Source organism: Ochotona princeps, chromosome 30 (assembly GCF_030435755.1).
Source record: "Ochotona princeps isolate mOchPri1 chromosome 30, mOchPri1.hap1, whole genome shotgun sequence".
Taxonomy (NCBI): domain Eukaryota; kingdom Metazoa; phylum Chordata; class Mammalia; order Lagomorpha; family Ochotonidae; genus Ochotona; species Ochotona princeps.
In genome coordinates, this window is record NC_080861.1 from 19,342,298 (window position 1) to 19,368,522 (window position 26,225).

The following is a 26,225-nucleotide window of genomic DNA, read 5'->3' on the forward strand; positions in this document are numbered from 1 at the left end:
CTTAGATGTTTATAGTTGGTTCTCCGCAGCCGTTAGGATGATGAATGGACAGCCCTGAGGGTGGATGTCAGAGCGTAGAAGATCATCAGTGTCTTCCGCCCCTTTTCTGCCTTTAATCCAGTGCTCCAAGCTCCCTGGTGACCTTCCCCTGAACTTCCGGCGGCAATGGCAGAGTGCCAGGCAGACCGCCCTCACCTGGCTGGCAGCCCAGTGTTGTCCTGTTAACACTGGCGAGCTCTTTCCGCAGGTCTGGAGTGATTCTCCCAGATTCTCCTATTCCCTGGCAGTCCCTGTAGTATCTGTGAGCTGACTTTCCTACTTGAGCGGCAGGTACCCTGAGGTGCCAACCTGTGTTGACCCCTGTGGTGTTTTTTATGGCTCATCACCAATCAGAGATCCTAGCCCAAGGAGTACAGCCGGACCATTCCTTCCCAGGGGGTGGTGAGCAGTGAGAAAGTGCTGGAAAAGCCCCACCGCCTAGTGTGGCCTAGAAGCCCAGGGAAAGCTCAGTTTCCCTGTGTGTGAAAAGCTCCGTTTTTGCATTCTCTGCATTGGAGCCAGAAATGTTAACAGAGTGGCCGCTACAAGTCAGTTGAGCCTAGTTCCCAGAGCCATGGAACCCATCATCTGGGAGGGGATTTCAGAAAGCCTGTTAAAAATCCAGAGTTTGCAAGTGTGTCATTCAGGTCCACAGCAGATGGGTAGGTAACTGGACAGAGAACGGTAGAACGACTAGTGTGATTCCCGTATCATTTTCCTTTTTCCACAGTGGTTTCAGGCTCTACGTTATTCTATTAGGATTTAAAAATATATATATATTTTTTCCCAAGTTCCCACATGGTGCACTTACCCTGAGGACTGAGCTCTCTTGGGTCCTGGATGAGGCCGAGGACTCGTTCACTGCCTTGCGGCAGTGTCTTTGGCGTGAGCCCCCAGCATTGGGTCCGACCCGGCAGGGGCACCCCCCACAGCCGCCACACTGTGAGGAGCGGCAGTTGCCCCCGAATCCCAAGGCCCGAACCCCTCCCAGACTCACCTAGCTGCCAGATATTAGCGGCTGGGTGGAGCTAGGAATTTTAAGCCAGTTCCCAAGTTCCCACATGGTGCACTTACCCTGAGGACTGAGCTCTCTTGGGTCCTGGATGAGGCCGAGGACTCGTTCACTGCCTTGCGGCAGTGTCTTTGGCGTGAGCCCCCAGCATTGGGTCCGACCCGGCAGGGGCACCCCCCACAGCCGCCACACTGTGAGGAGCGGCAGTTGCCCCCGAATCCCAAGGCCCGAACCCCTCCCAGACTCACCTAGCTGCCAGATATTAGCGGCTGGGTGGAGCTAGGAATTTTAAGCCAGTTCCCAAGTTCCCACATGGTGCACTTACCCTGAGGACTGAGCTCTCTTGGGTCCTGGATGAGGCCGAGGACTCGTTCACTGCCTTGCGGCAGTGTCTTTGGCGTGAGCCCCCAGCATTGGGTCCGACCCGGCAGGGGCACCCCCCACAGCCGCCACACTGTGAGGAGCGGCAGTTGCCCCCGAATCCCAAGGCCCGAACCCCTCCCAGACTCACCTAGCTGCCAGATATTAGCGGCTGGGTGGAGCTAGGAATTTTAAGCCAGTTCCCAAGTTCCCACATGGTGCACTTACCCTGAGGACTGAGCTCTCTTGGGTCCTGGATGAGGCCGAGGACTCGTTCACTGCCTTGCGGCAGTGTCTTTGGCGTGAGCCCCCAGCATTGGGTCCGACCCGGCAGGGGCACCCCCCACAGCCGCCACACTGTGAGGAGCGGCAGTTGCCCCCGAATCCCAAGGCCCGAACCCCTCCCAGACTCACCTAGCTGCCAGATATTAGCGGCTGGGTGGAGCTAGGAATTTTAAGCCAGTTCCCAAGTTCCCACATGGTGCACTTACCCTGAGGACTGAGCTCTCTTGGGTCCTGGATGAGGCCGAGGACTCGTTCACTGCCTTGCGGCAGTGTCTTTGGCGTGAGCCCCCAGCATTGGGTCCGACCCGGCAGGGGCACCCCCCACAGCCGCCACACTGTGAGGAGCGGCAGTTGCCCCCGAATCCCAAGGCCCGAACCCCTCCCAGACTCACCTAGCTGCCAGATATTAGCGGCTGGGTGGAGCTAGGAATTTTAAGCCAGTTCCCAAGTTCCCACATGGTGCACTTACCCTGAGGACTGAGCTCTCTTGGGTCCTGGATGAGGCCGAGGACTCGTTCACTGCCTTGCGGCAGTGTCTTTGGCGTGAGCCCCCAGCATTGGGTCCGACCCGGCAGGGGCACCCCCCACAGCCGCCACACTGTGAGGAGCGGCAGTTGCATTATGGCATTATGGAATGCCAGGGCGTGGTTGCCTGTACTGGATATGAATGCAGCACCCAACCAGCACACATGAGATCCAGGAAGGAAGGGAGGGGCAGAACTGGCGGGGGGATTAAGGGGCTGGTTCCCTCGCCGGACAGCTACTCCCAATGGAGAGCGTGGGCTGGGATAGAGACAGACTAGACTATGCAAGGCTACAACACCTGTGCGCTGCATGTGGACCAGATCAGGGAAAAGCCAGGCTGGGCTGATTATTCCTGCTGGTGCAAGCATAAATTAGAGTGGGTGAGGGATGTTTGGGCATAGCCGCAGAAGCTGGCACTGGGGACTAATTCTGTCAAGTCAAATCACAGAACCACCTAAAGAGTGCATAAACCGGGACAGAGAGACCTGGGAGGGAAAAAGTGGGTTCCCCCTTCTTGGGTCACTATTCCCGTGGGAGGGCATGAAGACTGGGACGGGGGCTGGGATGGCTAGATAGAGAGGCACTCAACAACACCCGTGAGGGCTGGATGGTTGAGTTGGTTAGATAGAACTAAGCTTCAATACCCATTGACACGTACAAGAGCCAAATGGGATGAGGGACAGACTGGTCTTCTGCTACACATACTAGCAAACCAGGGTAGGGGGCGGGCCTGGTGGGGGTTATTGTGGGTCGCCCCGACTAGGCTGCAGCTCCCACTGGTTTGTGTGAGGGCCAAGTACGTGCTGGGCAGAACCAGACTGGACTGCAACACCCATTGGTTCCAGTGCAACTCGGGACTGAAAACAGAACCAACCCAGCAATTGCAACCACCAGCTGATCAGGGTGATGGACTGTGCCGGGCCCTGTGCTTGCTAGAGCATACAAGAAACTAGTCTGGGAATACCTCAAAGTTTCTTTGGAGATCTCCCTAATCGAACTGCTGGACTCAGAACTCTAATCAAGAAAAGACAGAAGACAGAGCAAATCAATCATTCATCTCAGCTATATGTTGGCAGCGATATATGGGGCAAACGGAGACTTTATGATGGACCATATCAATCAGTGGACGACCTCATCGAGCGAAACTGGCAGCGATTCATAACCGGAGAACTATTAACACCACTCGAGCACATATCTCAGAGCATGCCCCACATCCGGGACTCGGGGTGGGCGGGAAACTGGGTGGGGCTTCCCCCTCAATATCCCCCTTTACCTCAGATACAAGATGGAAACAATGTGGACATAATAGTATTACCCACTTCCCTATCCCCCTGAACCTTTTTTTTTTTCTTTTCTTTTTCTTTCTTTAACTGTAATTAACTATGTAAAGATTGTCAACAACACAATAAAATAGATTATAAAAAAAAAAAAAAATATATATATATATATTTTTTGTAACCAAAAACTATCCTCCTGGAGCTGGCGTCTTGCAGTGGGTTGAACCACTGCTTGAGACTCTGGCATCCCACATCAGAGTTCCATTGTGAGTCTTGACTGTTCCGCTTCCAATCCTGATTCCTGCATGTGTGCTTGGGTCATGGAGGTCCCTTCCTAGAGATAAGGAAGATGATGGAGACAGTGGGATTGGGTCTGTGTTCAGATAAAGAAGGAGGAGCACTCTTGGTCCAGAGACTAGCCTGTGTTTGAGACAAGCTCTGGGACTAACAGGTAAGGTGCAGGCAAGAACTACCTCCACTTGCCTGGGTCCACTGGTCATCCACCTGCCTGGGTCCACTGGTCAGCTTCTCTGTGGAACTGTCAGCAACTGTTAGCTGCTAGTTAGTTACTTCCTTAGCATGTTGCCTGTGTTGAAGTGTACTTCATCCACAGTAAAATGCACACATTGTTAAGTGCCCCTGCTGTCATCGCCCACATCAGGGAGCAGAAAATCTCCAACAAGTATTAAAGACAGGTAGGCATTTCCCAGGCATCACTCCATACGTGGATTTTTCTGTTTTTCAATTTCATATAAAATCAAACCATAGGAAATACGTGCCTGTTTTGGTCTGGCTTCCCTCCCTCAACACATTGATAGAGCAGTGTGTTTGTGGCTATGTGGAATTCCATTATATGACTGTGCCACACGATGTCTTACTATCCTAGTGACAGGCTGTAGAGCCATTGCTGGTTTCGTTGATTTTGAATGAAGAAGCTAAGAAGATCCTTCCAGGTCAGTGTGGATTTCTTTTCGTGTCTCTTGGGCATATATCTACTAGTCATCCATCCTGTCTGGTCAGTTCTCTGCTTCCTTTGTTGGGTCCTCTTTGTCTTTCCAACCTTCATGGCCGAGTCCCCATAGGGAAGAACCCTTGGGATCCTGTTTTTTCTCCATTGTCTCCTGCTTGAGCTTGTACCGTGGGTGAACTCATCATCTGTATGGCGACAACTTGTAAATTCCCCCTGTCAAGCCTCGTGGTCACCCCTTCCTTCCGTCCTTGACTGTCTAGCAGGCATCTCATATTTGGGATGTCTGATGAAATGGGGGACTGTTCAGCCCAAACCTGTTCCATTGTGGAAAACAGCAGCTCCACCTTGGGACTCAGCTCTTTCACACTCTGCCAAGTCTGGTGTAAAGCTGTAAGCCAGTGGTCTCTCCTCCGCATCCTTGCTCCCATCCCGTCACCTTTTACCCTCTTCATAATTGATCTCCTTGCTCCTATACGCATCCATGCTCTGAGCCCTCCAGTGGCTTCTCCTCTCATTGTAAAGCCTAATTCTTTACCTAGAAGGTTTATACGATCTGGCCCCTTTGCTCTGTTTAGGAATATATGCCCTGTCTCTCTTCCACTTCCCATCTGCTCTGTAGCCATAGTGGTCCCCTCGCTGTGCCTTACAAGGTACCAGTCTTGTTCTTGCCTCAAGAACTACCCCCAAACACTGACTGTACCACAAAGTACACACCTGGTCCACTCCCTCACTTCCTTGTCTGCTCAAATACCTCCTCGCCAAAAACACCTGCTGTTCCAAGTACTCCCACCTCGTCCTTTTCATGCTTTCCTCCATAGAACTATCATCCAGCATACTGTTTATTGCTGAGTGTCTTAGTCTTCCAACCAGAGTATAAATTCCACTGAAGGACATTGTATTCACTGACTCACGTCTGGGAGCTACAGTGACTGGAGTGTAGTGGGGTCTCTATGTGGAATGAAAAATGAGTGGATAGTCAGTGGACATAGTGATAGATGATAAAGGTTCCTATCTTTCCTGCCTGCTACAGTTAAGATTCCAGTTATCATCGAGTTTGTATGGCACTGATAGTTGTCAAGGCCAAGTCAAGTGTTCTTTTTAAGAAGTTGATAGTGTAGGGGAGCATACTAATATCTTAGCTCCCTGGAGACCTGTGTCCCCATCTGGTGATGGAGTTTTGTTAGAAAGAAGCAGTCCTGGGGCCCAGTTAAATATTTTGATACAAACCCCAGGCCTTTCAGAAAAATGATTCATTTATTTGAAAGGAAAGTTACAGAAAGAAAAGAACAGGGAGAGGAGAAGGAGACAAATTCATTTTCCATCTGCTGGTTCACTCCCAAAATGGCTGCAAAGGCCAGAACTAGGCAGGGCTGAAACGAGGAGCCTGGAACCCCATCTGGGTCTCCTACATGAGTGGCAGTGGCCCAAGCAGTGGGGTCATCCTGTTCTGCTTTTCAAGATGCATTAGGAAGGAGCTGGATCAGAAGTGGAGCAGCCACTTCAGGAGCAATGCTTCTCTGATATGGGCTGCCAGAATTGCAGCTAGCTTGACCAGCTCAATGACAATGCCCAGCCCCCAAATACAGCCTGTATGTCTGCCTTCCAGTGGCTGCTGAGCCAGACGAAGAACTAAACTCTCTTCCTCATCTGGAGCCAGCTTTCCCTCCTGGCATAACAATGTGGATTTCCTCAGCATCCCTGGGGTTTCTAAGCCCTGGCTACAGCTGGGACCTGAGCTATGGGTCATGTGGGCTCATGGCTGATACTGACTGTTAAAATGAACTCCTCATAGCATCCATGTGTTAGGTTTTCCCCAGTAATAAACTTGGAAGTGGGAAATGAATTGTAAGTCATTTGAGTGGGAAGTGAGGATCGGGGAATATGGAAGAGAAAGAGAAAGCAGCTGAGAAAGACACTAGCCAGGCACTATTGTGTGCAAACTGGATTCACCCCACTGGGGAGCTATGGGTCTGCAAAGCAAGCACCTTGGGGTTCTCCTAAACCCAAGGGTGAGGCACAGGTGTCTCACCCACCAACTCCTGGCACACCCACCCCCGCCAGTGATGAGGGGCTGCTCCTTTGCATGGCTCAGAGCAATTGTGTCCCTAGAGCAAGCCCTCAGGTGGAAAACTGCAGGTGTTGGAACCTGGAGTGTCAAGATTCTGGAGTGATAGATGGGACAACCACAGCAGTGGCCTGTGAAACTGGTTTACCAGCTTGTTAGCAACCAGGCCACAGCTCAGTTCCATGCACGGTGCTCCTGGTCCTCGGTAAGGCAGAGGGAGAGGTATTGAGGTGCAGGCTGTGGGTTTTAGATTCGACTAAATCAGTGCCTCAGGCCGCACAGGCCATCTGGAAGGTTGTGGAGATCATCTTGCTTTGAGGGAGCGCATGAAGTCCTCAGGTGCACCCGGCCAAGAAGGGTGCCTACTTTTAACAAAAGCTGCCAGTACAGTTAAGTCTTAACTGGGAGAGGGGAGGTGCAGGCTGCTGATGAAACCAGGGGTGAGGCGTAGTGTTACAGGTGCCTGCCAGAGGCTCACAGTGACCCATGTTAAAACAGCAGGGCATTAGGGCTCCAAACGCTTTGCTTAGCTTCAGGATGAGGCAGCTGGGAAGGACCATTGCTGGGATCATAGCCCAGGCTGTCCAATGCCAGGCCTGCATTTTGTCCGCTGTGCATCTGTACTGCTCCCAGAAGAAGTCGGCAGGGGTAGCCAGAGCCCCTCATAAGCTCAGACTGACAAGACAGGACCTGGAGGTAGTGTGTCCATGGAGCCCCTTTTTCCTTGGGAGAGTAATAGCAGAGCCAGTGACGTCAGAAGGGAGAGCTTCCTTCTGCTGTCATGACCTCCTGTCTGCAGACAGAAAGCATGAACAGAGCCGGGATAAGCAATCTAGAGCTGTCGATGTCTGGACTGAGCCAACACAGCCAGCCAGCAGAAGGGGCAGGGCCAACTGGAGTGCGTGCAAGTGGCCCCAGGAACCTCACGCAGGTTTGAGAGAGGAGCTGCTGAGCCTCTTCTGAGCTCACTCCAGGAACCCAGCCCTCCACTGGACAAGAGTGTGATAGCCCATAGCATGTAGGGGATGCTCATCCATGTGGCCGGAGACCCGGGACCCCAAAGTAGAGCAGATGCTGGTCCTTCCTCCCGAGGAGCACAGAGCAGAGGCCCTGCTCCTGGAAGGCTTTTGGGTGTGGGGTGAAGAGGTTTGCTGACCACCCTTAACTAGGGAAGGGTGCACATCTGCTGAGACTCCACAGCCCAGAGGTCACTGCTACGATGCTTGCCCCAAATTTCTTCTTGTTTCTTGATCTATCGACATGTAGCTGGGTGCGTGTGTATATTCTTTTAAGAGACACGTGGAGTATTAAGTGCACATCATACCAGAACAGTAGTAATCCTTTGCCTGTTTGGCATTTTCGCTTGATTTACAGTCCTTTGCTCCACAGGAGCCTAACTGCTGCAGACAAGTTCATCTGTCTTTTCCCTCGCACGTCATGTCTGCCTGTGGTGTTGGCTTAGAAACTCGTCCCCATCTCCCAGGAATCTACAGAAACATTTATCAAATAGCGTGTGGTTTTCTTATTTTTTTCACACTTTAGATTTTCCATCTTTTTTTAAAAAAGTAGATTTCCTTTTGGTCTAATGAGAAAAAGACAAAGTTGCAAACTTCTTTTCTCTAAATAGAACATTTCTTAACTCTGCATCAGCTTCCTGCACCAGTGCTGACCTGAACTTGCTGAAATGCTCTGCCACCCAAGGTGGAGTCGATGGGTCCCCCTGGTCTGTGTCCCCCAGGGTCAGGGAGGTAATGGCTCTAAGTCCCGGAGCAACTCGGTTGTCCCTGGAAGAAGTTTCTCCCAGAGCACCTGCCGTTTTTAAACTTTTTTACCGTGTATCCCATCTGCTCCTGCAGACACAGCCTTGGAATGATCCTGGATGCCACGTTTTAAGTTTGGAAGACTAATTTTCGAGTTTTGCATCCAGCAGTCTTCCCTGTGCCTTCGAAAGGGGTCATTGTTGTCTTCACTTGGGCCTGAATGTTTTTGGTGTGTGTGCCTCAGGATCAAGGCTGTGAATTGAATCTTTTTCCATTACATGTTTATAACTGGCTATGATGTATATGTATGCAGAGTTTTCAAGTTTAGCCTAGATTTAGTCAGCTCAGTTTATTTATCCTAATTTTTCAGTTTTATTAATTCCAGCCTTTTTTTTTTTTTTTTAGCTGGAACATCATCTCCTAAGCAAATCATGATTTTAGTTTTTCTTCTCTGTGAGTAAGCCCTAACTCCATTTTTCCCGAATGAAGCATCGTTGCCTCACTTTCAGGCAGTGTTGAGCAGCGGGCATGGTGACATCTCTTCCACTCTGGGTGGATACAACTGGTTCTCATTTAACAAGTGCTTGGCCAGGGATGGGTGGAGATGCCTGGTCACAAGTCAGCTTTTAATCTCTGGGATAGTACCTTTCTCTTCTAAGGAGTTCTTGAGCCTGAAAAGAAGTGATCACTACAATTCATGTCATTTCCAATGCCTTTCTCATTTATTTTGGAACAATTGCCGTTTTCTAAGTTCTCCACTGCCGTTTTATAAGTAAGGACTTAAAAACAGATTCAGGAAGTATAGGCTGTACCATATGAAAGCGATGCTATTCTATATCAAGGATTACCAGATATTGGTAAATTCATGTGGATCAAATGGTTTTTCCTCTTTTGTCATTGGACACCAGCCATGTCATTGGCCTTTTTCACAGCCTCCGCCTGTCTTGCCTGCATTCAGTACCTTAAAAAGCAAACCCGCAGCGCCTCATCAGTAGGCTAATGCTGAAAACTCCACAAATGCCAAGGGATTTCCATTTCTTCATTTTCTGTGGTCTGATTCTCATTTTGACCTTGATTCTGATTTCTTTCTGGAACTACATGTATATTAACGTACCCAGAATTCGGGTTAACTCCTTATCCCAAGGTAGGGGTCAGCAGCGCAGACACACAACTTGGCCCTAGGCCATGATGAGTCTACTCTAGTCCGTTGCACTGTAACCAGTATGGCCAGCAGTGTTGGCTTTCTGCCCTAGGACCCATCCCTTCTGTCTGCACACATGCGCATGTACACACACACACACACACACACACACACACACACACCCATCCCATCCCATCCCACCCCACCCACCCCCAGTTTGTTTTTCTGGCAACACTCAACACCTGGGATTCATCTTTGGCAAGCTGACCTCAGGTGACTGGATTCCATTTATTTACCCGTGGTCGTGATCTGCACAGCCTTGCCCGATGATGGTCTGGCCAGTGCAGATGCCCGTGAGATGCCCTCACCCCACCCCAGGATAACAGCCCGGAGGTGTGACTCCCACTCCAAAGCCCCTCTTCCTTGTGGAAGCAGGGCCACTGTTAGGGACCTTTGCTGGGCATCTCCCATGCTGGGCCTCCGCCCCCACCTGCGCTGTTTCCTCCTCTCCCTCTCAGGGTTCCCTGGGAAGCTCAGACTCTGTACATTTAGGAATCCTCATTTCAGGGCCACTTTCCAGGTACCCGGATTTGAAACAGGCAAGCATCCTATTTTAGCATTAAGTTTGGTTCATCAAGGTTAAAAATCTTCCAGATTTCTGACCTAACTAATCAGATAATTGTTATTTTGTTTGTGACCAGAATCTTTCAAATGACCCTTTGGAAGTTTCTTGTCTGTTTTCTTGGCAATATAGCTCATATGAATCTACTTTGCATTTGTTCTGAGAAACTGCTTATTCTGAATGAAGACCCATCCAATTCAGTTAATGTTTTAAGGTCATCTGGGTCAATGAAACAGCAAGCTTTCTTATATTGACTGTTAATTTATACAATATTGGGGTAGGCATTTGGTATGTAGTTCAAGGTGCTGCATGGATTGCCTATACTCCCATATCTAAGTTCCTGCATTTGAGTCCCAGCTCCAATCTGCAGTCCAGGTCCTGCTGATACACATTCTGCATATTGGCCCAGATAGTTGGGTCCCTTCCGCCCACACGAGAGACCCGTATTGAGGTCCTGCCTCCTGGTTTTGACCTGTCCTAACCCTGGCAGTTGTTGCATTTGAGGAATGAGTCCATAGCTGGGAGATCTCCATCCTGCGTCTTTGTCTCTGTGCCTTACAAATAAATAAAACTAAGAAGCTAATAGCTAAAAAACAAGCATTTACACACTAAGCTGTTCCTATTATTTCTCGGTTTTAGTCTTAATAAGATTAAGTATATGCAAGTTCCACCTTCTACTTGGCCATTGTGTATCACCCTTCGAAGGTGTTGTTGGACTCCGCTGACCTCGCTTGGTTTGACAGCCTTCCTCAGCATTCAGGAGACTCAGAACAGGCATGGTCTCAGCTACAGGTGGCCGGGCTAACCTGACTACTTGTTTGAGTGTCAGACACCAAGCCCAGCACTTAACTTAGATGAATGCATTTAATGCTCCCAGCAACCCAACTAGGTGTGCATGGTTATGTCCCGTCTTCCTGATGAGGAAGCCAAAGTGTAGCAAGGTGAAGGAAGTGGCACTGTGGATCCGATGCAGCCAGGCTGCCTCCAGGGCATGCCAGTGCAATTCCTTTGCCCAGAGAGGCATGCTCACATATCTGGTGGGTTGTGCTGGCTGCGTGGGACCCTGACCTGCCAGGTGCTTCAAAAATTGGTTCTTTCTCATGACTTCATCATCAGGTTTTGTTTGTTGTGGTACAAGGATGTATCAATAGTTTCTGAGTAGGCTGTGATTTTATGTGAACAAGGCTGTTTTGGGGAGACCACGCCATACCCCCAATAAGGATGCTGGCCCAGCAGTCTCAACTGTTGACCAGGTTCCTGCCAGGCTGAGTTTGCCTGTGTGCCCCTTGGGGGTCCACACAAGACCCTGGGAAGCAGGCAGCAGCCTCGCCCTTGGGTTTTCCTTTCTGGAACTGATATGTCCCTAGGTGAACTCAAACCAGAGGAAAATCACGCAGGAGAGCCCTGGGTAGGTGGGGCTAGCATGGCCCATCCTGTTTTCACATCCGCCTGTTGAGCGCTGAATGGCTGGAAGAGGGTCAGGAGATGATCACACATCCTCTGTGGGTCATGTGGCTTGGACTATCTGTGTGTTCACTCCCTAACTCACCACCCTCGTCCCAGCTTGGGCCCAAATGTCGCAAAGCATCAGGTTTGTGAAGGAGGCACAGCACTGCTAGCCTTGTGCTTTTGGGACTGACGCTCTTGTGGACAGTGAGGACCACAACAGAGTCTGGAATTCTTGAAGCTGTCACATTACAGCCAGGATCCGGATGAACTGTGTACTGGGGGTGCTGAGGCTGGGTTTGCAAGGCTTCTGAGATTGTAATGTATATCAATACAACATTGAGATTGTATTTTTGTCTTGTTCTAATAAGTTGAAGGCAATTTCTACCATCAAGAAGCTGGGTCACACAGAGCCCATTGTTGCATGGTCCAGAAGCAGTGGACAAGAAGGTATTTTACCTGTATTACAAGGACTTCAGTACTTCTGTGAATGTCACTCTGCTTAGACAGGTGAAAACCTCAGGTGGGGGAATCTTGAGTAGTATTACAAATGCTATTCATTCATCCACAGCAGGTGTAAACTTCACATTTAACTTCTTTAAAAAAAATATTTTTTTGGAAAGGCAGATTTATAAAAAGAAGAGACAAAGAAGAAGATTCTCCATCCATTGGTTCACTCCAAATGGCTGCAACAACTGGAAATGAGCTGATCTGCAGCCAGGAGCCAGGAGCTTCTGGGTCTCCCACAGAGGGGCAGGGTCCAAAGGCTTTGACCTATCCTCATCCTGTGCTGCTCTCTTAGGCCACAACCAGGGAGCTGGACAGGAAATGGAGCAGCCAGGAAACAAACAGGTGCCCATATAGGATGCCAGCTTGAAAGAATATTAACCAATTGCATCAGGCCCATCATGTTTAACTTTTCTTCAGCACAGGAAATCCATGGGTAAAACAGACATAGACTTTTGTCTGCAGAGAGCAAGTCTTTCCCCTGGGCACGGCTGGACCAACGGCTGGAGAACTCTCCAGAAATGGATTGTGTCTGGGGGCAAATGCAGCATACCCAAGACCCGTGGTGCATGTAGGAGGCATCCTGGTTGCAGGAAAATGCTGGAACTGGAAGGACCACATGCCACAGCAGGGCAAGACAGGGTAGCTGCAATGCAGCAAGAGGGTGGGACTGACCAGGAAGGGCGAGAGTTGAGACATCACAGGTGCTCACTGCAGAGGACCACAGGAAGAGGCCCTCCATGGTCAACCACGAGGAAGAATGACACGTGTTCTGATAACCCCCACTGGGCCTTAATAGTGGGGCCTCCGCTGTGTTCACCAAAGGCCCAAAGATAGTTGGGCCTCTCCATTGTCATCACACAGGAACTCTTTTCACTGTGGGTAACAGCTGGTGATATTGATGGGTAGGTGCCAGTGTTAGCTGTGGACCTTGTACCACAGGCTGGAAATCATAGCTGACAAACTCCAAAAGATAGCCTTTTTGGAGGGTAGTAGCCTTGCCGAGATCCCAAAATCAAGTGGCAGCACGGTTTTGACCCTGGCTAGGAAAACCATGTCTGGGTTCAGAATAGCTGTGAGTCTAGGGTACTGATGTGACACAGCGTGTGCCTTGTGCACAGGGCAAGGAGAGGAAAGAACTGTACAAATTGAGCATCTAGGCTCCTTCAGAGCCATGCTTCACTCAGCTTCGCCTCACTGGCTCGCTGCTGACAGCTCTGGAAGGCTGGAGTGTCCCAGCAGGGCCAAGTGCTCTGTGGGAAGGAGCTTTGTCTGGTGTCATCTGGTTCTCTTCCCAATGGGGACATCGGGGTGGAGGTGGTAGATGGTAGAGCAACTTCCAGGTAGTCCGTTCATGTCCAGGGGAAGGACTTGCTCTCTGCAGTAAAGTGGAGATGCAACCAGAAGGAGTTTGGCTTTGAAGGACCAGGGTGCAGGCAAGCTCACTGCTTACTCTGGCTCTTTTTGCCCCCATCCCACACACATCTTGCCCTGCCAGCTTTGTGCTGTTGACATAGATGGTCCTTTTGGCCATGAGAATCTTCCAAGCCAGCCCCTCAAGCCAGCAGGATGGCCCCTTTTCAGCCTCTCCCCAAGAACTCTCTCTCAGTCCCCGCTGGGTTTTTTTGACTCAACTTCTCCCACAAGTGCTGTTGTTCAGAGCATTCTTTTTCCTGAAAGCTATAGACACATGGGCACATGGCGGCCTGCTAGTTGCAAAGCCTGAAATGAACTTGTCAGTGCAGGCAGCTTATTAGAACAGTGGTCCCAGGAAGCAGAAAAAAAAGGGCTAGGCCAGGCCACAAGCCAGGATATAGCTCATCCGGATCTGCCATGTGGAATGGCAGGGACTCAAGTACTAATGTTTTTATCTGCTGCTATCCCAGGTGCCTTAACGGGGAACTGGATCCAAAGTACAGTACCTGTTGCAGGCATTGTTGCTCAGCAGGTTGAGCCACCCCTTGGAATGCCGGCATCCCATATTGGAATGCGGGTTTGAGTCGTAACTGGTCTACTTTCAATCCAGCTGCCTGCCAATGTGCCTGAGAAAGCAGCAGAAGATGGCTGGAGTCCTTGGGTCCCTGTATCCATGTAGAAGACCCAGATGGAATTGCAGGCTCTTGTTTTTATCCTGACCCAAATCTAGCTATTGCAGCCATTTGGGGAGCTAATCAGCAGATGAAAAGATCTCTCCTTCTGTCTGTTGCTCTTCCATCACTCTGGCTTTCAAACAAATAAGTAAAACTTTTTGAAATGTTAGAAAAAAATAAGTTTTCAAAGGATTTAGAGCTGTTGGAACTCAGCTCAGCACACCCGTAAGGGGGTTGTGGGCATCCCAGGTGGTGGTTTAACCCACTGTGCCACATGCCAGTTCCAGGGTATTGTTCTTGAGATCAATGATGTTGGTACCAGGAAAGTCATCCTGAAACATTGACCAAGGAGACCAGATCATTCGTTGGCCCAAGTGCACAAGGACTGCCCCCAAGGTGAGGTACAGTCCTGCTGGGGCTTCGGGAGAAAGCTATATGAGTGCCACTAGTACTATCTGACATCAGCGCTGAGCCAGAAGGCAATGACAGGGACAGGGCCACCTGAGGCATGCCAAACGCCATTTCTGGCCCAGACCACCAATGGGCTTTTCCTGCAGCCATGCTCAGTTCACGGAGTCCCTTAAAGCCCCTGTAGCTCACAGCCTGCATTCCACGTGGCCGCGAGCAGGTGGGAGTTTGCACACTAGAAGGAAGTGGGAGGATTTCAAGTTGGGACCTGGGCTCTTCCCGACACTGACTGTCAGTCAAGGAAAATTTTAAATGTGGAAAATGTCTACTAAAAAGTTACGGAATATATACAATCCCAGAAATACTGAGCTCAACAAATGAAGTAAAACCCAGCCGTTCCAAAAAGTAGGGAAGGAATTGACTGACTTTCATCCTTCTGCTTACAAAATGATTCACTGACGCTTTCTTAAAAAAAAAAAATTCTTCATGGTGTTGAGTGCAATTCAAATAAAAATTAAAAGTGCTTCAAGGACTTACAAATATTTGGTTAAGAAGCAGTTTCAGCCGCAGACTCCTCTTGGTTTAAGTGGATTTTTGGGGGGAGACACCCACCTTCCTCCAGCAAGGAAAGAATTTATGTGAAAGAGTTTATGAAACACCTCCCTTGTTTCCGCAATGTTTTTGCTCTTTGTATGTGCTCACCCTCCAGTGCTTTGAAGGTCTGGGGACGATGAGTTAAAGGGACCTTGTTGTCATCTGTCTTTTGAGCTGGCACGCTGTGTTTCAGGTTCATTCATCAGCCCCCAGGGGGCGAGACAGAGCAATGTTAGGGCTCCCAGAACATTCCTGGCTGCAGCTGGCCCCGTCTTCCCTCCCTTCTGGGACTTGGACTCACACACAAGCTCTCACTACTCAGAGCTGTGCTAGCATTCCCCGGTTGTTTGCTATCTGCCCCTTGCCCAGTGTTCTTACTTGAAGATACCAGGTTTTGTTTGTTTGTTGATTAATTAATTTATTTGAAAGAATTACAGGCAGCCAGAGGGAGAAACAGGGAGAAAGATAAGAGATCTTCCATGTACTGATTCATTACCCAAGTGGCAGAGCTGGGCCAGTCCAAAGCCAGGAGTTTCTTCTGGGTCTCCTATATGGATGCAGGAGCGCAAGTACTTGGACCATCTGCTGCTGTTCCAGACACATTAGCGGGAGTTGGATGGGAAGTAGAGCAGTTAGGACTCAAACTGGTGCTTATAGGAGATGCTGGCTCTCTATACAGCAGCTTTACCTGCTATGCCATAGCTCCAATCCCCTGGGGATACCACTGTTCTGCTTCTCCTTGGAGCATTAGCCAAGAAAGGAAAGTGTGGCTTAGCTTCTTGGAGAGTGGAGCTTGTGCAGGTTAGGGATTGCTTGCCTGGCATTCTTACACAGGTTCCTGCAGCATCCTGTATGTTCCTCTCTGAGGGTGATCCACAGGATGCTGGTGCCTAGAAAGCTCCAGTGTGCTCTTGTGTGCTCTTCCCATCAACACAGTACCCTGTCATACAGCAAACCATCCCTGCACATTTACCGGCCCCCTGCCGCCATTTAGTATTGATCATGCGCTAAGAGTTAGTCGAGCAGCCTTTCGGCCTTGGGCCAGGCTTGGACACTCTTGGCTGACCGTGATCATGCATCTGCGGTTAGCTGGCTCATCAGCTGGAGCCCAGCTGTTGTCTGGGGCTGCAAGAGAGTCGGTGAGGCCGGGGGAGGGGCAGGGAAGGAGCGGTGGCTGAGCTATGAGCTATGTGGCTGTCAACTTTCAGATTGTTAGCTCCCATGGCTCCAAGTGGTCTCAGAAGAAGCAAATAGGCCCAAGGCCTCTTGACTCCTAGGCTTGGAACAGGATAGTGTCAGTTGTGCTGCTGCTTTTTACAGCAAGGCAAGAACTGTTTTGATGGTAGCACCTGCCAGGTCAAACTGCAAAGGGATGTGGATACAGAGGCAGGGGGGATGGTGACCAGTTTGACAACAAAATCCCTGCCTCTAGGCATGAGTCTGATCGTATCAGTGTTTCTCAATCAGGGGTGACTGATGAAGACAATTGGGGTTGTTACAGATACGTGGGGTGCACACTACAAAGGAGCTGCAGCGCCCAGGCCAGCCCTTCACACACAAGAATGGCCCAGCCCAGAATCCGTGGAGTGCACTATCTCTGCCTTACTCATTTGGATATGTCAGACACCGTTAACCAGGCTGTCCTTGGAACAAAATCCTGTCTTGAAGCAGACAAGGCCAAACAAAGAAGGGACCCCCAGGTTTAGGGGGCTAAAGATCCTGCCAGTTAGGAAGTAACTGTGAAGCCGTGCATGTAATGACAGAGGTGGGGCTCTGTCACCAAGCTTCCTGCTGCTGGAATCCCTGTCAAATGCAGGATTGTACTGCCCTGGCCTCAATTTCCTACCAGCTTGTGTTTAATGCTCATAGAACCCACTTTGAACCGTTGCTGGGACACAGCAGGTGCCAGTTCTTGCCTAAGTCTTCATGCCCCGGTGCAAGACCCTGCCCACTAATGCAGACCCTGGAAGGCAACAGTGCTGGCTCAGGTGATGGCAATCCTGCCAGCTACACCAAGAGCCCTGGGTTGAGTTCTTAACTGAACAGTGGCAACCCTAGCTTACTGATGGACGGGAGCTCACTTTCTGCAGGGAGCTGGGTTGGAGGCAGAACAGCTGAAACTTGAACTGGCACCAGTTTAGGATGCACTGTGGTCAGAGATGACAATGTGTATTGCGTAAATCATATTAACTCACAATAGCAAAGATACAGAATCAACCCAGATGGTGTCATCTTATAATAGGGTCAAGAGGTTGTATTTATACTCAATGAAATATTCAGCCATAAAAGGGGAAAAAAGCTGGGAGTCAGCCCTGTGGTGTAGCAGGAAAAGCTACTGCCAGTGGCATCAGCTTCCCATAAGAGCAGCACCCGTGGGGGCAGGAATCGCTGTCCATGCCATGGGAGGGAGTTGTGGGTGGCATCACTTAGTGCGTGAAAGGGCCAAGACCTGGCTTCAAGTCTGTGTATAAAGCATGACCATGTAGTCCCTTCTGCTAGGGTTCTGCCCTAATGCCCCAGAGCCTGATATGGGCCAGATGGGACGCACCCTTCTGAAAGTGAAACACTTAGCGAAGATAATTAATGGAGTCTGCCTTGAACAGCACTGGAGTGGATTAAAATCAGTATGAAAGCCATCATGGCCGATGTCTTTCACGTGTGGGGGATAAAGTTCTGTGTGTGGTGGAGCCGGTTGTAGCCCTGGAGACGGTGGTGCTTCTGAGAGCTGAAAGTGCCCCTGCTGGGGAGGGAAGCATCTCACATCTTAGACTGAGCTCCTTGAAACAAAATCCAGTAAGTGTCCTGCCACGAGATACACAGGGAGGGACAACTAGCAAAGTCCTGAGGAGGGAGAGAGAAGGGTACTTGCCTTGGCCCAGTCCCAGGTTTAGATGAACACTCCCAGGGGCTCTAGGCAGAAACATATGGCCCATGTGGACACCAGTTTGAGTCCTAGCTGCTCCACTTCCAATTCAGTTCCCTGCTAATGTGCCTGGGAAAGTAACAGAAGATGGCCATGTCCTTGGACCCCTGCACCCATGTAGGAGACCCTGAGGAGGCTCCTGGGTCTTTTGTTTCAGACTGGCTCAGCTCTGACTATTGGCCATTTGGAATGTGAACCAGTGGTTGAAAAATTCTCTCTCTCTCCCTCCTTCCCTCCTTCCCTCCTTCTTCTCTCTTTCACTTGCTCGTCCTGTCTTCCAAATAAAAAATGCATAAATAAATCTTTTTATAAACACGTTTAAAAGGAGGAAAAAGAATGAGCACAGTGGTCCTGCGGAGGGGAGGTGTGTAAGAGTGACACTCAGACAGCACATGCTCAAGCATTGATTACAGCCAAGGTCAGATCATGGGAAGACACAAATGCGTGTGTCCACCCCCACGCTGCACCAGTGCCTGACCGCATCCCCACAGGTGAGCGAATCCACCAAGTTCTGAACAGCCTGGGGCCCAAGCAGCCTCCTGGCCCTGCAGACTCTTGCCTCAAAGACACAGGGCAAAATCATTCACTTCCAATGAAGTAACTCCAGTAACATTGTTTGCCTTCTTACATATACATTTATTGATTTTTAAATGTTTGTTATATATGTGAGGGTGTTGTAGACCCAAGCAGGTCAGGTTTCTGTGTGGGATGGGCATGGGAAAGTTGGATGAAGAAAAAAAAAACCCAGTCCTCCCTCCTGTGGTGGTGGGGTAGAGGGTGACAGGGAGGTGTTGTGCCACTCCTTGCTGTCACATCACTTGAGAAGTGGGCCCTCAGCTAGGCAATGCCATTCACGTACAGTACTGTATTGTTGCTGACATCTGCAATAGCTTTTTTTTTTTCTTTAAAAGATTTATTTATTTGAAATGCAGAGTTAGAGTTCTTCCATCTGCTGGTTCGCTCCCAATGGCTGCACCAGCCAGAGATGAGATGATCTAAAGCCAGGAGCCCAGAGCTGCTTCTGGGACTCCCACATGGATGCATGGGTCCAAGGATTTGGACCATCTTCTGCTGCTTTCCCAGCCCAATAGCAGGGAGCTGGATCAGAAATGGAACAACTGGGACTTGAATGAGCATCAGTATCGGATGCTGGCACTGTACACAGCAGCATCACCACAGTTCCAGCCCCTCCAGTAGCTTTGGATGTAGCATTTGAAGAATGAGTTGATTTTGTAAACAGCTTAAGCACTGATGTGACTCAGTTAGATGGCTGTATACGGCTTTGGATTGTATTAAAAAATAGATTTTGTTTATTTTCATGTTTGAAAGGCAGACAGTTCTTCCATCTGCTAGTTCCTGCCCAATATACCTACAAAAGCTGAGCTGGGTCAGGCCAGGGACAGTGGCCTGGAAATCAATCTGGGTCTCCCATAGAGTGACTGTAGCCCAGTTCAAGGAGCCATCACTTGCTACTTAGAGGAGTTCCAGATTGCTCCACTCAGAGCCAGTAGTTGTGGGGGACTTCAAAAACTTGGTGGAAAATGAAATTATCATGTAAATTCCTTTTAGTGCAAAAAATAATTGAAATCTATGCATAGGTCCCGGCATGGTAGCCTGGTGACTGAAATCCTCACCTTGCATGCTCAAGGATCCCATATGGGCACTGGTTCATGTCCCAGCCGCTCCACTTCTCATCCAGCATTCTGTCTGTGGCCTGGGAAAGCAGTAGAGAATGGTCCGAAGCCTTGAAATTCTGCAACTACGCTCCTGGCTTCAGATGGACTCAGCTCTGGCCATTATGACCACTTGGGAAATGAGCCAGTGGACAGAAGAGCTTTCTTTTTGTTTCCCCTTCTCTCTGTAAATCTGTATTTCCAATCAAAATACATAAATATTTTAAAACTGGAAGTTCATACATCACTGAAAAGATCTTAAAAGTGTTGAGAAAATGAATATTATGAAAAATTCTGCATAAGTTTCATAGGATGATTGTCCGCAGTTGACAGGTTCCTGTGAGAGCTGGAACACGGGGCAGACTTCAGACTGCTCCTGGCACTCAGTTTTTGGCTTCTGCAGCACTGTGTTGGTGGTCACATAAGGCCCTCCTCCAGGCAGAAACCCAGTGCCCGAGTGACGGGAGGTGGGGAGGTGGTTGGAGGCCAGAAACTTGCACACTTCATTACCTGATCCAAGCACCACATGTTACACACCGGACCTGAGCCTGGCTCTCCTGACTCCCCCCTCTCCCGCCCCCATCTCAGGGCTGGGACAGGCGAGGTATGTCTGGAAAAGGGTCGAACTTTGCCAAGGCAAGCATCTCTCGATGCCAGGCAGTCCCTTCATCCACATCCGCACTTGCCAAGCCTCATTCATGTAATTGTACCAACCCAAGCATTGCCATATGCCAGGTGGCTGTAAGTACCAAGGGAACTGGGTATACCAAGGATGCTTTCCATCATTGTGTTGGAAAGATGCTCATTGATGACTTCCTGATCCTTGAGTCACTTACACTCTACAGGGAGAGGCCCTGGTGGTACTTCATGACACTAGAGGGCCTTCCTAGCTGAGGAGAAGTGGGCCTGGGGAGACAAGGCCAGAATCTTTCTGCCTCCCAGCCCAAAAAAATCAGTCAACTAGTTTGTTTTGAAAATTTTGATTGGGACAGTGCTTGAAAAGAGAAGCAAAAAAATTGGGGAGAGAGGTCTGTTTGTTTATTTACTTGGGGAAAAAAGAATGAGAAAGGACTGTTTTATCCACTGGTTCATTCCCCAATGTCCTCAAGAGTCAGAGATGAGCCAGGCTGGCAGCAGTAAACAGAAATTCTGTCTGGATCTCTTATGTGGGCAGCAGAGTACTGGGCCATTACCCCCTGATTCTCCGGTAAATTCACAGGAAGCTGAATTGGAAGCAGAAACAAGACTTGATCCCAGGCACTCCGATGTAGGATGCAGGCATCCCAAGCAGGTGTGATATCATGAATCTGCCCTTATTTTATCCTACCTGTCATGCTGCTTTCAGTGTGATTATCCAAGATATCTTAGACCCCAGGCAAAAGCTTCTTCATTAGCCTCTTTAAAATAACAGTCCTCCTGGCAAGTGTTATGACACAGTAGTAGGTTAAACCACACCCTGGGTGTCAGTATCCCGCGTGAGCACAGGTTCGAGTCTGAGCTGCTCCACTTTTGATCCAGCTCGTTGCTAATGGGCCTCAGAATGCAACAGAAAATGACCCAAGAACCTGGGCCCCTGTTATCCATGTGGGAGACCAGGATGAGATTTCAGAATCCTGGCTGCAGCCTGGCCGAGCCCTGGCCAATGTGGCCCTTTAGGGAGTGACCAGCAGGCATAAGATCTGTTTCTCTAAAACTTTTCCTTTCAAATAGATAAATCTATTTTTAAGATAATTAAAAATATAACAGTGTTCTGATTTCTGAAATCAAAGGAGTTGCTTGCCCCAGTGGGCAGCTTTTCAATGTGGGTTTCTCTGCTGTTTCTCAACATGATGTACTTTGCATCATATTTTTTTTATTTAAGCATTCAGCAGTCACGAAAGGATCATTTTTCTAATAGCCTAATTTCTCCAAGAACCTCTCTATTGCATTGTCTTTGTTTTCTGACTCATCTTTTTATACTTTTAATTCACATTTATTTTATGCTGAATTTATTTCTAGTCCGTACTATATATATATAGTGTCTGGGATACCTTTTGCTTCTGTGTCACATTGTCTCCTGGTCTAGGAACCACATGTTCCATTGGGTTAATCCGACATCACCTCCACCGACGTCATGTGCAGCAAGGTTTTAGTTTGGAATATATTTCAATCAGATAAGCGAGTCTACACTGCCTAGCAACCAGGTACACTGATGCATAGCTAGTTCACTAGTCTCCATGAGTCACTGTTAGCTTTGCCAAAATGCTCAGGCTGGCCCTGGTGCTGTGGTGTAGCGGGTAAAGCTACCATCTGCAGTGCCTGCATCTCTCGGGTGCCATTGGAGTGGCAGCTATTCCACTTCTGTTTTAAAGATTTATTTACTTCTATTGGAAAGGCAGATGTACAGAGAGAGTAAGAGAGACAGAGGGAAAGAGCCATCCGGTGGTGTTCTCTCTCTCTCTCTTTCTTGCTCTGCCCCTGGAACTCAGACTTTCCACGTAAAACAAATAAACCTAACAAGACAAAAAAAAAAGTACATGCTCTGATAGGTCCTTTCACCCTATGAAAATCACAGCTACAGAAGGGAGGGGCCATGAAAGACATGGTCAGGCCACAGGCTTGGCTGCTGGAGTGCCATGTGGGGACGCAAGGTGGCTGAAGAAAGGCCAGCAGCCTGTAAGCCAAGAGTGGTGAACTTGGCTCTTGCCTTTCCAGAAATGTCTCCAGTTTTCTTTCTCCCATTTTGTTTGTCCTCACCAAGATTTCACCAGAATTGTGATGTTTTTCTTTGAGCAGGATAGAAGAGCGAGCTGGGATAATGAAAGAAATGCTGGCTTAAATATTAGTTCCTGGAAAAAAAAAAAAAAAGTATTTCCTAGCATTTGGAGGATCCGCAGAAATAAACAGTGGTTTTTGAATACTAGAAATCAGCGCTCGGCAAGGCTGAGCAAACTGAGGTTCTTTCCAGTTCCACAGTAAATTCTTGAAGCCCTTGTCATTCCTTCACACTCACGTAAAAGCTGAAGTCATCCTTGCACCATCAATCTTCACTAGCAAGTAAACAATATTGCCTTCGCGTCCCTTAGCTAGGATTGGAGTCCCTGCAGATAAATGGACTAGCTCCGGAATAGCGTGAGTCCTTTGCAGGCATTGCTTCTGGCAGGAGGGATATGGGAAAGCAGTTGGTGGCGAGGGACCACGGAGAGTGAATCATCCGTACCAGTCTTTGGGCCATGCAGGACTGGAGTTGGCATCTGAGAAACCATTCTCTGGTTTTCCTTGTTGATGTTGCCAATGCCTGTGTTCGGGTTCCAAGAGCAGCCCTCACACTCGCTGTCACACTGCCATGACAGTGCTTGTTACGCTGCTGGGAGGTCTACCAGCTGTCTACTTTCAGACACACACACCCCCGCCCCCGCCCCATGTTGTCGGTTACACCTGACCTGGGCTGGGCTGACTCGGCTCTCCAGCAGATATTCAGAGTCCATTCTGAATCCTGAGTTCTGGCCATATGAACTGTGTGAACTTGCACGTGTGACTGTTTGAGAGCAGGGCAGCCTTGGAAGAAGGGCTATGGCCAGGTGACCTTGACACCCCAGCTGAGCGGGAGCAATGTGGGGGTGATACAGCCAAGGAAGGTTTGCAGAGTGGTAGTGTGCATCACGGGGCAAGGGTGAAGACCAAAAAACAGGAAAACATGGGCAAAAATGGGTGCCCAGATAAGAGTTTTATTTTTTGTGCTATCTGTGGCGGAGAGAGGCTTTCGGGATCATTCATCACTTGACATTCATGGAAGACACTTGTTCCAGTCCAACAGCCCCCTTTTTGGCTCAGACACGATGCTGTCTGTGGACTGTACCGGGGAATCTGCATTTTTCACAGTGTGCCCGAGGCGGTGCTAATGCAGATGGTGACCCTGGGTCTCCACAGAGAGACACTGCCCTGGGGCACATGGGGCACCAAGATCCACCATTTCTGAGACTGGAAGCTAATCAGGCCTCAGATTTTTCTTTTATATTCAGGTAATCCCATTACTTGTCCTCTCGCATTGGGTTTTTTTTTTTAATGTTTTGTTTTATGGCTGTTTTGAGGCAAATCATTTTGAGGCTTGCGTAACAGTGTCTGTAAGAGCCCAGGCCGGTACGGTTTTACAAAGTGATCATAGCTACGCAACCAGCAGCCAAATCCAGAGAGCATCTGCACGCAGCCCAGGAACCCCTTCCGTCTAGCTCCTCCCCAAGTGCTGTCTTCATCTGAAACCTTGTGTAGTGTTAACCTTTTCATTTCTCTTCATTTTAGAATGTCCATCATACATTAGAATTATAGGCTATGTATATAATTTTAAAAGATGAATTGTGAATGCCCACTATTTTTAAATAATGCATTCCACCTGTTGAAAGAACTGGCTGTGTTGATCTGAGCTAAGCTATGATCTTGGAAATCGGAGAGAGTGTGTGGGTGGTGTTTCAAACTGGAATCTGCCTGCTGGCTGCTTTCCGTTGTGTTGTGTTGGCTGGCCTCACTCACTGGGGTTTAAGGGCTGTGCAAATGGGAAGGAGACAAGTTTGAGAGTCAACCAAGTCTGGATGAAGATTCTGGCTTTGTCCTCGTCAGCTGAAGGATCTTGAGGAAGCCCCAGGTCTCGTGGAATTTGAGGGTCCCTGGCTTGTAACAGAGGGTGAACCCAGTGTGAGTTTGTGTTCCTGGTCCTCCCCCAGGAGCTGCTGGCATCCCCAGATTGTCCCTCCTTGGTAGTGTTGACTGGGCCTCAGTGACTCAGAGGCCTTCTGGTTACCAAGAGCCCTCCCGATGCTCTGATGCTGTTGTATGGAAATCCTGTCCCAGCAGAAGCACAGCTGTTGCTCCTGGCTCTCTTCGGGCCCCCATGTGCAAAGCCCAGCCTGAGCTGACCACTGGCCTCACTGCTGCACCTGATTTACAGGGGCTGGCTCAGACTAGAGAGAGAAGCCATCATTTGGTGTTGTTGCTGCTAATTCCTTAGGGCTTGACTTTCTTGGTGAGGTCTTGGAGGCTCAGATTTAGGACGTGGAATGAGTCAAATGGGACTTGGAAGGCAGCCAGCTCCACTCTCTATCTGAATCCCAGAAGCCTTGAAACTCTGGGGCATCTAGCTTGGTTCCCCAGCATAGGCCCCGGGGCTTGGGTCCAAAGCACAGAATGGAGAGTGGCTGTGAGCCTGCACCTGTCTTCCCAGGGAAGCAGTGGCAAAGGTGGACAGCCAGCAGAGGGCTGGGGTTTGGTCCAGTCACCGCCAGCCGTGTCACAGCAAATGGTTCTACAGGACTCCCCAGGCCTCACTGAGGCCACCACACAGCTGTCTTCCTGCAGCTGGCCCATTTGTTGGGTCTGTTCTCTTTCAGGAGGAAATGGGTATTTCCTGTGAGCTGTTGGAATCGGACTTCCTCAAGTGTAGCGTGGGATTTCCTTTCATGAGGTCAAAGTCTAAGGTAAGAGGCATTGATGAGCCGGAGCCCTTCCCACCAGGCGTGGATGTTGCAGCTTCCTCTCTGAAGTGCCCATGTGCAAACGTGCCTGTGTGTACACACACACACACACACACACACACACACACACACACACACACACACACACACACACACACACACACCTGCTTCCCTCAGCGGCTGTGGGGGCCACTCTCCCACTCCCAGAGGAGCTGCAATTACACAGTCCCTCTCTCTGGTCCTCGTGTTACACCGCCAAGTGTGGGAGAGTCTTCATCGCCTCTGTACTTTGGCAGGTAGCCCTGATTAGCCTCACAACAGTCTGTCTCCCAGAACATTCCATACCCCAAGACAACACAGGAGAAGACATGGTCTGGGCTGGTGGCCCAAAGTCTGTGGCTCCCAGTTTCTGGAAGAGATGGCCAAAAACTCCAGAAGCATCGGGAACAATGCTCTAGTTTGATTCTTCAAAAGTCAAAGACAGTACAGTGCTGTCGCCTTATCTTTACAAGGGGACAAGTTTTCTTCACTCTGGTGGTTATGCAATGCAGTACATCCAGATGTTTACAACGCAGTTGGGTTTCCTCATTATAAGGAGTGGGTAGAAACCAGACTCCAAAAGGCCAAATCTGTCCTTTGAAATGGAAGGTCTTTCCCCACTGTGATGTGAAGGAGACTTCATGCTACTTCGTCTGCTTTCTGCCCCCGCCATGCCACTGCCTGGGTCACAGAATCAGATCAGATTCCTCGCTATGGCTTTGAGGGCCCCTCCCCCCGGTTCCGTGGCACTGTCCCATGAACGGGTGTTGAGCCTGTTACAGTGACAATGGAGACAGTAGCCTTCTTTCTCTCAAGCCCCTTGAAATCGTCGGCCCCAATGGTACCTGCTGCGAATTGTGCCTAAGAACAACCTTCATTCCTCTGCTCTGTGCACATTCACCCCACAAGAATAGAACCCTCAAGAAGTGGCTCTCAGGGCCAATGTTGGGGCAGAGCAGGTGACCTGTCTTGCCGGCATCCCACACGGGCACCAGTTAGAGTCCAGGCTGCTGGACTTCTGACCCAGGTCCCTGCTAATGGCTGA

General features: G+C 49.5%; 1 protein-coding gene across 1 annotated transcript in view; it reads left to right on the forward strand.

Moving 5' to 3' along the window:
* ITGA9 (integrin subunit alpha 9) overlaps window positions 1-26,225 on the forward strand; it is a 238,213-nt gene that overhangs the window by 165,538 nt on the left and 46,450 nt on the right. The window contains exon 19 of the mRNA XM_058657132.1: window positions 25,058-25,144. Within this exon, the coding sequence (XP_058513115.1) occupies window positions 25,058-25,144 (87 nt within the window). The remainder of the gene's footprint in view (window positions 1-25,057; window positions 25,145-26,225) is intronic.